General features: G+C 31.6%; 2 protein-coding genes across 2 annotated transcripts; one reads left to right on the forward strand and one right to left on the reverse strand.

The window, feature by feature from the left end:
• Positions 1-7,367, forward strand: LOC131182095 (uncharacterized). Its single transcript, XM_058150739.1, has 3 exons — positions 1-187; positions 366-565; positions 7,038-7,367. The coding sequence occupies exons 1-3, from the start codon at positions 1-3 to the stop codon at positions 7,365-7,367; spliced, it is 717 nt and encodes a 238-aa protein (XP_058006722.1).
• A 2,905-nt stretch (positions 7,368-10,272) lies between these two features.
• On the reverse strand, positions 10,273-11,891 carry LOC131182096 (uncharacterized). Its single transcript, XM_058150740.1, has 4 exons — positions 11,875-11,891; positions 11,635-11,708; positions 11,032-11,525; positions 10,273-10,926 (listed from the first exon to the last, which is right to left on the reverse strand). The coding sequence occupies exons 1-4, from the start codon at positions 11,889-11,891 to the stop codon at positions 10,273-10,275; spliced, it is 1,239 nt and encodes a 412-aa protein (XP_058006723.1).
• Positions 11,892-12,292: the final 401 nt, after the last annotated feature.

Consider the following 12,292-nt stretch of genomic DNA (forward strand, 5'->3'; position numbering starts at 1 on the left):
ATGATTCAAAACACTAAGGATTTTCAAAGATACACCTACAATGAGCTAATTGGTTCTCTCATTGCACATGAGATGATTTATAAGAATGATGAAAATGAAGGTGATAAAAAAAAAAAGAAAGGCATAGCTTTCAAATCCAAAAAGGTGGAAGAGAAAAAGAAAGGTGTTGCTTTTAAAGCTAGTTCAAGTGATGACTATAGTGCTTCAAGTGATGATGATGAGGATATGGCTATGATAGTGAAGAGATTCAAAAGAGCATGTAAGAAAGTGGAAGCAAGTACAAGAAGTTCATGAAGAAGTACACTCTAAGACTCCAAATCCAAAGGATTCAAGTGAAATTGTTTGTTATGAGTATAACAAACCAGGTCACATCAAGCCAAAGTGTCTTACTCTGAAGAAGAATAAGTTTAGAAAAGATAAAAGCAAAAAGGCAATGGCAACAACCTGGAGTGATAGTGATTCTTCATCAGACAATGACATAAGTGACAAAGATATTGCAAACACTTGCATGGTGGCAATTGAAGAAAAAGCCGAAAGCTCACACATTGAAGATAGTGGTAATGAGGTAAATCTTGAACCTTCTAATGTTGATGAGTTAGAACTTGCATTTGTGAAAACATATGATAAATATAGATCTTTTAAAAAGAAATGCAAAATTTTAAGATAAGAAAATTGTGAATTGAGATTGGAAAATATTTCTTTGCGTGTGGTTTTAAAGGAAAATGAATTTTACAAATGAAATTGTTTAACGAAGTAAATGATGAGCTTAAAAGGTCAAAAGAATTTTGTGAGCAACTTCTTGAGAAAAATAAAGCTCTTAAAGCAAAAGTTGAATCTTTAACAAAAGAGTTAGCTAAATTTACAAAAGGAAAAGAAACACTTGATGTACTTCTTGGAAACCAAAGACTTTCAAGTGAAAAATTTGGAATTGGTTATGACGGTTTTATGAAATATGGAAAATACAAAAATTATTTTGTTAAAGCTTCATCTTCTTCACAACCAAGCATTACGTGTTTTTATTGTAACCATAAAGTTTATATGGTTAATGCTTGTCCTATTAGTAAAAGAACCTCTAAGGTAAAGAAAGTTTGGGTGCCTAAAGAAAGCATACCTAATACTACTAACACCTAAGGACCCAAAGTTGCGTGGGTACCTAAAATCAGTTAGCTAATTTAAAGTCTGCCTAAGGAGTATGCTGAAAATAAAACATTGGTACATAAATAGCTACTACTCTAGGCATATAACTAGAAACAAAAGCAAATTCTCCTCCCTCACCTTGAAAGACGAAGGATATATCAAATTTGGTAACAAAAATAAAGCTAAAATCATTGGATGTGGAATTATTGGTAAGAATCCTTGCTTTGAAAAAGTTGCATTAGTACAAGGTTTAAAATATAATCTTTTGAGTGTTAGTCAACTTTGTGATAATGGTTTTAACACATTGTGAGATTCATAGAAATAATATTATGTTTATTGGTGCTAGAGTATACAATATTTACCTACTTGATTTAAAGAGTCTTGAAGAAAATTGTAAAAATGTTTTATGACTCTTGATAATAGTGCATAGTTATGGCATAGAAAGTTAGGACATACTAGCATGAGTACACTTGCTAAACTTTATAGAAGAGAACTTGTTATAAGACTTCCAAAGTTAAATTTTGAAAAAAAATTCAATGCAAAGCATGTGCACTTAGTAAGCATACAAAATCATCTTTTAAATCTAAGAATGTTGTTACCACTACTAGACCATTGGAGTTAATGCATCTTGATCTTTTTGGTCCAATCACACCTAGTAGTTTAGGAGATAAAGCATATACATTTGTGATTGTTTATGATTTTTCAAGATTTACATGGACTTTCTTTCTTGCTCATAAAGATGAAAATTTTAGTGTATTTGAATCTTTTTGTAAAAGAATTCAAAATGAAAAAGGTTATTGTATTACTTTTTTGAGAAGTGGTCATGGAAAGGAATTTGAAAATAATTTGTTTGAAAATTTTTATTCTCAAAATGGTGTTTATCATACTTTTTCAGCTCCTAGAACTCGATAATAAAATGGAGTTGTAGAGAGGAAAAAACTAATCTTTATAAGAAATGGCAAGAACAATGCTAAATGAAAATAGTTGTCAAAATATTTTTTTGACAAAAGCTGTAAATACAACTTGCTATATTCTGAACAGAGTTTCCATAAGAGCAATTTTAAAGAAAACTCTTTATGAGCTTTGGAAAGGAAGAAAACCTAATATTGCATAATTTCATATTTTTGGTTGCAAATGTTACATTTTGAATAACAAAGATAGCAATCTCAAGAAATTTGATGCTAAATTCAGTGAATGAATATTTCTTGGTTATTCTACAAATAGCAAAGCATATAAAATTTTTAATAAAAAACCTTAACCATGGAAGAGTCAATGCATGTACTTTTTGATGAGACTAACCCTTATTTGCAAAGGAAATATTCTTGTGATGATGAAAATGAGCAGCTTTTTTATGCCAAAAATTCAAATGAAGATGAGCATGATCCAAAACAATTAGTAGAGGTTGATCAAAATGATAAAGGAGAAGAGTTTCCACTATCTACAAATGTTGAAATTTAGGAAGAGTCTCTACCAAATGTGGAAGAACTACAAATTGAGAAACCTTAACATCAAGATATTCCACAAGAGCATGATCTAAAATAATTAGTAGAGGTTGATCAAAATGACAAAGGAGAAGAATTTCCACTATCTACAAATGATGAAACTTAGGAAGAGTTTCTACCAAATGTGGAAGAACTACAAATTGAGGAACCTTAACATCAAGATATTCCACAAGAATGGAGATACCATAGAAATCATTCCAAAGATGACATCCTTGATAGTCCATCACAAAAGATGATAACAAGAGCTCAACTTAGAAGATATTTTAGTAATGTTGCTTTTCTCTCTCAATTTGAACTCAAAACATATGATGATGCTCAAAATGATGAGAGTTGGCTTCTTGCTATACAAAAAGAATTCAATCAATTTGAGAGAAACAAAGTATGAAAAACACTTGTTCCTAAACCTAAAAAGCAATCTATCATTGGAACAAAATGGGTATTTAGGAATAAAATGGATGAAAAAGGGTATATAATTAGAAACAAAGCTAGACTAGTAGCTCAAGGATACAACCAAGAGGAAGGTATTGATTTTGATGAAACCTTTGGTCTGATTATTAGAATTGAAGCTATTAGAATGTTATGTGCATTTGCATGCTTTAAAAATTTTATGCTTTATCAAATGGATGTTAAAAGTGCCTTCGTGCATAGATATATTAATGAAGAAGTTTATGTTATACAACCCCCCGGCTTTGAAGATCCACATTTTCCAAATCATATTTATAAACTTGCTAAAGCTCTCTATGGTTTAAAGCAAGCTTTTAGAGCATGGTATGAGAGACTTAACAAATTTTTGCTTGAAAATGATTTTAAAAGAGGAAAAGTGGATACCACTCTTTTTATTAAGAAATAAGGAAAAGACATGCTTATTGTGTAAATTTATGTAGATGATATTATTTTTGGTGCAACTAACCATTCTCTTTGCAAGAAATTTTAAAACATGATGAGAAGTGAATTTGAAATGAGCATGATGGGTGAACTCACATTCTTCCTTGGATTGCAAATTAAGCAAATGAAAGATGGAATCTTTATAAATCAATCCAAATATATCAAAGACATGTTAAAGAAGTTCAAAATGGAAGATATGGAAAGCAATGGAACTCCCATGAGCTCAACAATCATATTGGAAAAAGATGAAAAAGGTAAAAAGGTAGATCAAATGCTTTATAGAGGTATGATTAGTTCTCTACTCTACTTGACTGCATCTAGACCAGATATTCATTTTAGTGTGTATTTATGTGCAAGATTTCAATCATGTGCAAAAGAATCTCATCTTATTACTGTTAAAAGAATTTTCAAATACCTCATTGGCACGCATAACATTGGCTTATGGTATCCAAAACGTGAATCATTTGATTTTGTTGGTTATAGTAATTCTGATTTTGTTGGTAGTAGATTGGACAGAAAAAACACTTCTAGAACTTGTCAATTTCTTGGTCATGCATTAGTCTCATGGCATAGTAAAAAATAAACTTCTGTTGCACTTTCTATAGCAAAAGCTGAATATATCATAGTTGAAAGTTGTGTAGCACAGATTTTGTGGATGAAACAACAATTTGAAGATTTTGAAATTAAATTTGATCACATTCCCATAACATGTGATAACACAAGGGCTCTAAATTTGACAAAAAAATATTGTCCAACAGTCTAGAAGCAAGCATATTGAGATGAGACATCACTTTATAAGGGATCATGTCCAAAATGGTGACATTCAAATTGAATTTATTCCTTTAGAAAATTAGCTTGCTAATATTTTTACAAAGCCACTCAATGAGGAAGTTTTTTTTGTAGAATAAGAAGAGAAATTGGCATGATAGATGTCCCTACATGATATTTGATGTATTTTCATGTATTTGTGTCAAAATTGAGTGATATATGTTGATTTGTGTTATTAATGATGAGTACTGAAGTTTCTGGTGTGTTTTGAAAAATTCTAGACTTGATCTGCTGTGAATAGTATTTTACAGAATTTAATCATAGTGGCATACTAATCTGTTTTCTAAGTATTTTGCCATTGCTTTTAATTTTTTAGATAGCAAATTGGTACTCAGGTCTGATTGTATATAAAATTCAATTTTTTTTTCCTTTTAAGCGCCTCTACTGTGTTTTTATGAACCATATTACAAAAATGGCTCTTCCTTTTAAAACTATACTTTATTTCTTTTTAAAGGGCATAATCATAATTTTTCACTTGATTTGACAAGATTTCTAGCATGGGACTCAAAATTTTTTTAAACCCATCATCTTTTTACCTTCTCCATTGACTCACGAAATTCTGTTTCTCTGCAAATCTTCCATTTTAGTCTCTTAAGTTTAAATTTCAAAATTATTTTTCAAAAAAAATGACATTTCTTCTTCTGAAAACTGTTTAAAGGTACTAAATCCAAACCCTAGTTTGTTCCTTATTTTTCTCTCTCTTCTATAACTCTTCATTCACGACTCTCTTAACCATCACAACTTTTCAGGTTTCTTAAAAAGTGCCAAAGAACACTCATTTTGCAACAATTCTTTCTTTTGCATCTCACCAAACGAAAAATCCCTAAATATTTCTCACCTGTCTTGATATTTCTCTTTGCCAAGTGAAATTTCTCAAGTTCGTCATCGCATCTTCCCTATTTATATTAGTTCAAAAGTTTCAAGTAATTTTTTTGTGATTGTTGCAAATTTTATAAATCCCTTGACTTGCATAATTTTTTTTTTCGATTCTTTCTAAGTAATGTTCTATGGGTTTCTTTATTTGGATTTTATCTTATGAAGATTACTTGTGCTGTATGTCAAAATATTAAAAAACATATGTTGGTGATTTTCAAAAACCCAAATTTTCATTGATTATCTTCTTTATTCATTGGACAATTTGACGAATACATGTTATATTTTTTATTTTCAAATGGGTATGTGATTTTAACCTATATTATATATAAATTTTATTCATTTCTTTGTTGGGTGCTTATATTGTGTGATTTTTTTTTACCCTAGCAGTATCCTTCCCTGTTGCCAAGAGTACCTAGTTTGGTCATGGCTCAATCAAAAGGGAAAGGAAAGGAAAGGTTACCCAGTATTCATTATCTTCAGATTCTGACAGTAACTATGTTCCTCCATCTCCTCCACCAACATAGAAAGAGAAACCTCTAGTTATAGGAAAAGCTAAAGCATAGTTAAAGAAAAGGGCAAGTGAACCTGTCAAAGAGAAGAGTACTAAAAGGGAAAAATCTCCAAAGCACCTGTTGTACTTATGGAAAGGGCTTTTCAAGAACCAAGGTATATACACTGGCCTACTTTTAGTGAAGCTTCAATTTCATTATAGTCTCTGTTTCAATACCAAAAATGGGATAAGTTGTGCTCTAGTACTAAAGGAATTTATGTTGATTTGGTTTAAGAATTCTTTAGAAATTTGAAAGTAGGAGATGCAAAAAATGATGATTTTTTTAAAGTGAAAATGAAAGGGAAAGTTCATGAAGTAACTGTGGAAAGGTTAGCCCATGCTTTAGGCATTCCAAATAGTGGCAATAGAGTTAGTTCTCAAAAAGAAGTATTTTTTGTAGGAGGATTTAATAAAAGAGATTTTGAAGAAGTGGTGTTCAAGGGAGAGGTTAAGGACAAAACTAGTGTTACCCATGCTCACCAACATATCAAAATCCTACATAGTTTTGTCATCTATGTGCTTAATCCTAGAACTAGTAGCCCCAACTATTTGAGCACTCTTAACCTTTGCATAATTTGGCATATTGTGAATGAGATTGAATTTAATCTTGCCTATTTCATGTTGAAGCAAATCATAAAGTGGAAACCTCCTTACAAACTTCCCTATGCACATTTCCTAAATGGTTCATTTAAGGACTTTGGGATTCCTCTAGAAAATGAAAAACTCAAAACTAATGTGATCCCAATTACAAGCCTGCAGAAAAGATGATGATGGCAGGAAAATGAGGTTTGAAAAAGGAGATCAATAATTTAAGGCAATTTTTTGAATTAGAGTTTGATAAGTTAAAGCAATTTTGCTCATTCCAAGGCGTTCTCATGAATTCTCTTAACCCTAAAATTGATGGTTTGTTGTTGATGATGTATAACATTGTGTATGATTTAACAAAAATCAAAGTTCATTTGGGCATTACAATAAAGGAAGCTGGAGAAACCAGTAAGGCAGGTATTACTGGTTCTACACAATAAACAGAAAAGGCTGAAAACAAAGAAGAAAAGGAAGAAAAAGAAGAAGAGGAAGAAAAAGAAAAAGAGGAAGAAGAGGAAGAGAATGAGGAAGAAAAGGAAAAAGTTAAAACTGAAAAAGAAGAAGAATCAAATGAAGAAAAGACTGGTAATGACAATGATGATGATGGTTCTTAAAGTGGCAGCCAAGAAGGGAGTGGAGATGCAATAAGTGAATCTGATTCTAATGTTGCACAGGAACCACACACTTCTGCTCCTGCTACACCTATTAAAGAGAAACAGAAATTAGTTAGAAAGGAACAAAAAAGTAAACATAAAGCAGAAACTAGTAAACCATCTGGCATAAAGGCCAAATCTGGTAAACAGCATACTGCAACACCTTCTAATGTTCCAATAGCAACTGGATTGGCTTCTAGTGCTCTTGTTCCTTTAACACCAATTGCTGCCATGGCTACTGAAATTCTACAAACCCTAAGTGATGAGCCTGTCAAGCCAAAAAGGAAGAAAATGACTGCAAACAGATCCAAGCCAACTAGAAGAAGTTCTAGGTTCCAGGGACAAGATTGATATGCTGGGTTATTTTCTACTGATCTTATTTTCTTATGTCTGATAGTTTGTTTTTAGTTTGCTATCCTGTTTGCTAATTTTAGCTACCTTGATTAGTTTCCTATCCTATATGCTAATTTTCCATTTTGAATAGTGCACTTGAACTGAATTTCTATATATACTTATTTATGTGAATTCTTTCTCCCACGTTCTTTTGATGCTAACAAAAAGGGGGAGAAGTGGATGACTTTATGACTTTATTGGCTTTTTTTATGGACATCTTGATGATATTTTGATGAATATGATTAATGGAGAAGTGGATGATTTTATTGAATACATTATAGATATTTGGTTGATGTCCTTGCTTGAAACCATTTGTGGCCAAAATGTTTATGAATATTTCATTGAAGCTATTAAGGGGGAGTTATTGTATATGATTATGCGTAATTGTTAATATGTTTTGATAAATGTGCATACATATAGGTGGAGTTATTCCCACATGTATATTCATACACTCACACTTTTTAATTCTTATATTTTAATTCAATTGAGTTTTGTCATCATCAAAAAGAGAGAGATTGTTGACCCTATGAGCTCAAAGGAGCATGAATTTTGATGATAGCAAAACTCAACTAGAATCAAACTAACTTTTCTTTAAGTGTTGTGATGTATCTTCCTAAGTATTTAAAGGATAACTTCCAAGTTACATTGAAGATCAAAATGAAGGTACATATCTTAGAGTTTAGTTTAGGTTTCTTAGGATTATTTGTGAAAAGAATTGAGGAGTAGAGCCAATGAAATTACCTTTTAATCCCTTAAATTTTTATCCTAAGTTTTTAGAACTTGTTTTTAAATTTTGAATGGCCTAAGAGTATTTTATTGAGTTTTGGTGCAAAGTTTTAATTTTTCAAAGTTGAGCAAAAAAGTTTTATAGGTTTGCTAACTGGTTTGCTATTTTTTTTGGTATGCTAACATTTACTAACTGACTTAACTCTGCACAGCATCGCAGAAAATGATAAAATAATGGCTATTTTCTTGAAATTTAAATTTATAACATTCAAATAAGTTCTTAAACGGTCAGAAACAGTTTAAGACTATAAATATACTTACTCTTGACCATTTTGCACTTAATGAAAGTTGTTATAGTGTTCCTAACTCTTTGAAGTCATTGAAAGCTTTCATTCAAAGTGCTCCACTTGTTTTTATTACTCATTATTGGCATATTTACTAATATCTTCTTTCTAGATTCTGTTGTAATGAGTGAGAGTGAGTTTTAAACCTCTTATTAGCATTTAAGAGAGGTCTTTCAAGCACCTATTGAAGCTTGATTGTGTAAAGTGTTTGGGATAACACTTGTAAGAAGTTTGAAGCCACTTTGTAAAGCTTTGGTGTGAAGATTTGTAAAAGGATTTTGTCTCTTGCTTTTAAAAGAGAAGAATAGTAGAGTGAAGACTCAAAGTGGTATCTTTGAGAGAGCGAACGTAGGCTAGTTAGACCGAATTACTATAAAAATTTAGTGGTCAATTTTCTTAATCCATACTCTTTAATTTTTTTGAATTTTATTTTCTAGTTAAGTTAATTTTACTATGCTGAGAATTGAATTAGTTTACTGCTCTATTTGTTGAGGACTGATATATTCTGTTTACTGCTTTATTTGCTATGCTGTGATTTGAATCAGTTTACTACTTTATTTGCTGAGTATTGATATATACTTATTGAACAGTATACTGAGCATGCTTTAAGTTAAATTTGTATAAACTATTTGTTTGAGCTATTTCACACACACACACTTCACATTAGAGTACTTTATTGAACAAAGCCAGAATTTTTCAAAGGTTTTGAGCAGAAATAAAACAATTGTATTAGTCCAATTCACTCTCCCTCTTGGACATATTTGGGACATCAAGTATTAAATGGACTAATTTTGTATGTACGATGGCTTTTAGGATGAGATGACCCAAGTTTAATCATAATCTTTCATTTTGTCTTGTATGATGGGTTTTGAGTTGTGTGTAGTTATTAGTTTATGAATAATAAGGCTTACGAAGGGTTTTAGGAGTTTTATATTGACCCAAATTCTAGAGCCGATTCCGCCCATAAAGTTGGGTCATGACACTATATCCATATGTGTTAATTTCTATGTTTGCCTGTGTCCATGTCTCTTGATTTTTGTGTCTACATCTATCTATCTCTATCAGTGTGTTTGTATCTATTTGAGTCTATCTGTCTATTATCGTGTTCATATTTGTCTGTTTGTCTCTATGTTTATTTGTTTATATCTATGTTTGTGTCTATGAATGTGTGTATGTCTGTATTTGTGTTTGTTTTTATTTTAGTCTGTGTTTGTATGTGTATGTGTATATGTATATGTTTATATCTGTCTATCTATATCTATTTGTATCTGTGCCTATGTCTGTTTGCATCTATGTCTATGTCCGTCTTTGTGTCTGTCTATACTTATGTATATATTTATATTTATATCTATGTCTATATCTATGTCTATCTTTATTTCTATTTGTGTCTATCACATCAAAAAAAATGAGAAAAAGTGATGGCAAGAGAAAATTTAAATATAATAAGAGAGGATAATTTTATCATTCAAAATATATAAGATTTTAAGTTCAGAATTGTTTTTAAAATCTATCAATTTTTGTAGAATTTAGTTTAGTTATAACCAATCTCATGAAATTTATTATTAAAATTTGAAAATAAATTTTTATGTAAAAAAAATTCAAATTTTGAATATATATATATATATATATATATATATATATATATATATATATATATATATATATATATATATATATATATATTTCATGAAATTTGATAAAATTCATTTATACTAAACAAGAATTTTTTATTTTTTCATAACCTATGTGGAAAGAAACACGTAACTAATTTTTTTTTGAATTGCAGCAATGCATTACAAGGCCACCAAGGCATCAGAGTACAAAAAATTAAGAATTTCAGCCGGTGTATCAACTAGCCAATTACATGGGAGGAGATTCTTAAGACACAACTTAGCAACTATGTCAGCAACAGAATTAGCTCCCCTATTTACTAAAGAAAAATGGACCTGACCGAAAAAAGGAACAAGATATCTCATGAGATTTATCGTTGCCTGAATTTCCCAATCAACATCCTTGTGAGAGTTCACCATTGCAGAGTAAACAGTGGCTGAGTCTGTTTTAATGATGAAAGATGATATGCCCATTGCAGCAGCGAACCGAAGGGCTTCCAACATAGCTTGAGCTTCGCCTGCTAGAGGACAAGAGCAATACACTCTTTCAGCAATTCCATGCATTAAAATACCATTAGAGTTTCTGGCAATCACTGCAATAGCTGTTAAATCAACATCTAGTTTCCAAGAAGTATCACAATTTAATTTCAAGATACCCACAGGAGGGAGTTCCCATCTGCTTGGAAATTGCTTCTGCATTGGAATTGATTGAGAAGCAACAGCTAAAGGAGGCTCTTGCTGCTGTTCCATTAAAAAGAAAGCTATATGTTTTGACACCACTAAAGGATCTGGCTGTTTATGCTCCAAGACAACTTTATTTCTTTCTTTCCAGATTGCCTAAAGAGTAACAGCAATTGAAACAAAAATATCTTGACAATTAGGCTCTTTTTGAAATTCCTTCCATAAAGAAGACCACCATCTCTTATTTGAAGCGAAGCCTACATGATTGGGCTTATAGGAACAAGGGCTGGAGAACCATATTGCTTTCACATGATCACACAGAAATAAAGCCTGTTCCACCAATTCAATGGCTTTATTGCAAATGGAGCAGACCAAATCAATGTTGATACCTTGTTTCAACAGATTTTCCTTAACAAGAAGAGCGTTAAAAATGGCTTTCCATAGAAAGACCTTTATCTTAGGCTGAATCTGCAAACCCCAAGTCTTGACCCATAGACGAGGAGGAAAAAAATATGAATTAGTTGACTGATCATCTCTAATTACACGTCGTTCTAAATTCACTAGCAATTTGTACCCTAACCGTATAGAATAGCGCCCATTTCTTTCAAAGTGCCAAACAAGAGAATCTACAAAACCAGAGGATGCAATGGGAATAGATAGAATTTCCTTAGCCTGAATGGGGTTGAATAAACTTTGCACTAACTGAAGATTCCACCCATTTCTTTGATGGTCAAACAAATCAGCAACAATATTCACTTGATCAGGTCAATGAGGTGGTCGATTAACTCTAAAACATGGGGCAGAAGGAACCCAAGGATCCAACCAAATCAAAGTTGATTGACCATCACCAATATTCACTCTTACCACTTCCTTTAGAATATCCCTTCCTGCTAAGAGTCCCTGCCAAACCCAAGAAAACACGTGACTTACAACTAGTCCTAGAAAGAAGTGAAATTTAAAGAGTAACACTAAAATCAATGCACCAATTGGAACAGTATGTGATTTTCATCAATTTAACTCACTATCAAAGAAATAAAAGAATGAAAAGTTATTGCAAATTTGAGCAAATGTCTCGTGCAGAAATGTTAAGTGATAAAGGTCTACCTTTCTCCTGATAGCATTTTAACTTTATTGTTCTTCAGAACTTAATTTCTTGGGTGGAATAAGATAGAGCGTCCTACCAATTTCAGAGGGATATAGCAATACGCTGTGAAGACATTGAGTTCTCAACAGGGTTATTATGTTCGCCCTTCCACCTCCCAAAATGCACTTAAAAAAAAAAAAAGATTGCATGACAAAGTTGACAACGACATTTACTCATTTTTTTTATTTTCAGTGGCTAGTTCCCAACATGAAGGAAATTAACCTCCGCGTGGAAGCCAAGGGCGAGCTATGGCTCTGCCAGTGGGTCAATTGATCCCATGGAAATTCTTAAATATTATTAGATTTTATTAATTTTTTTTCCCTTAATGCTTCGCTGAATTTTATTTAATGGTTTAATTGAACATTTTCCTATAGTACA

Source organism: Hevea brasiliensis, chromosome 8, assembly GCF_030052815.1.
Source record: "Hevea brasiliensis isolate MT/VB/25A 57/8 chromosome 8, ASM3005281v1, whole genome shotgun sequence".
In the NCBI taxonomy this organism is placed as follows: Eukaryota; Viridiplantae; Streptophyta; class Magnoliopsida; order Malpighiales; family Euphorbiaceae; genus Hevea; species Hevea brasiliensis.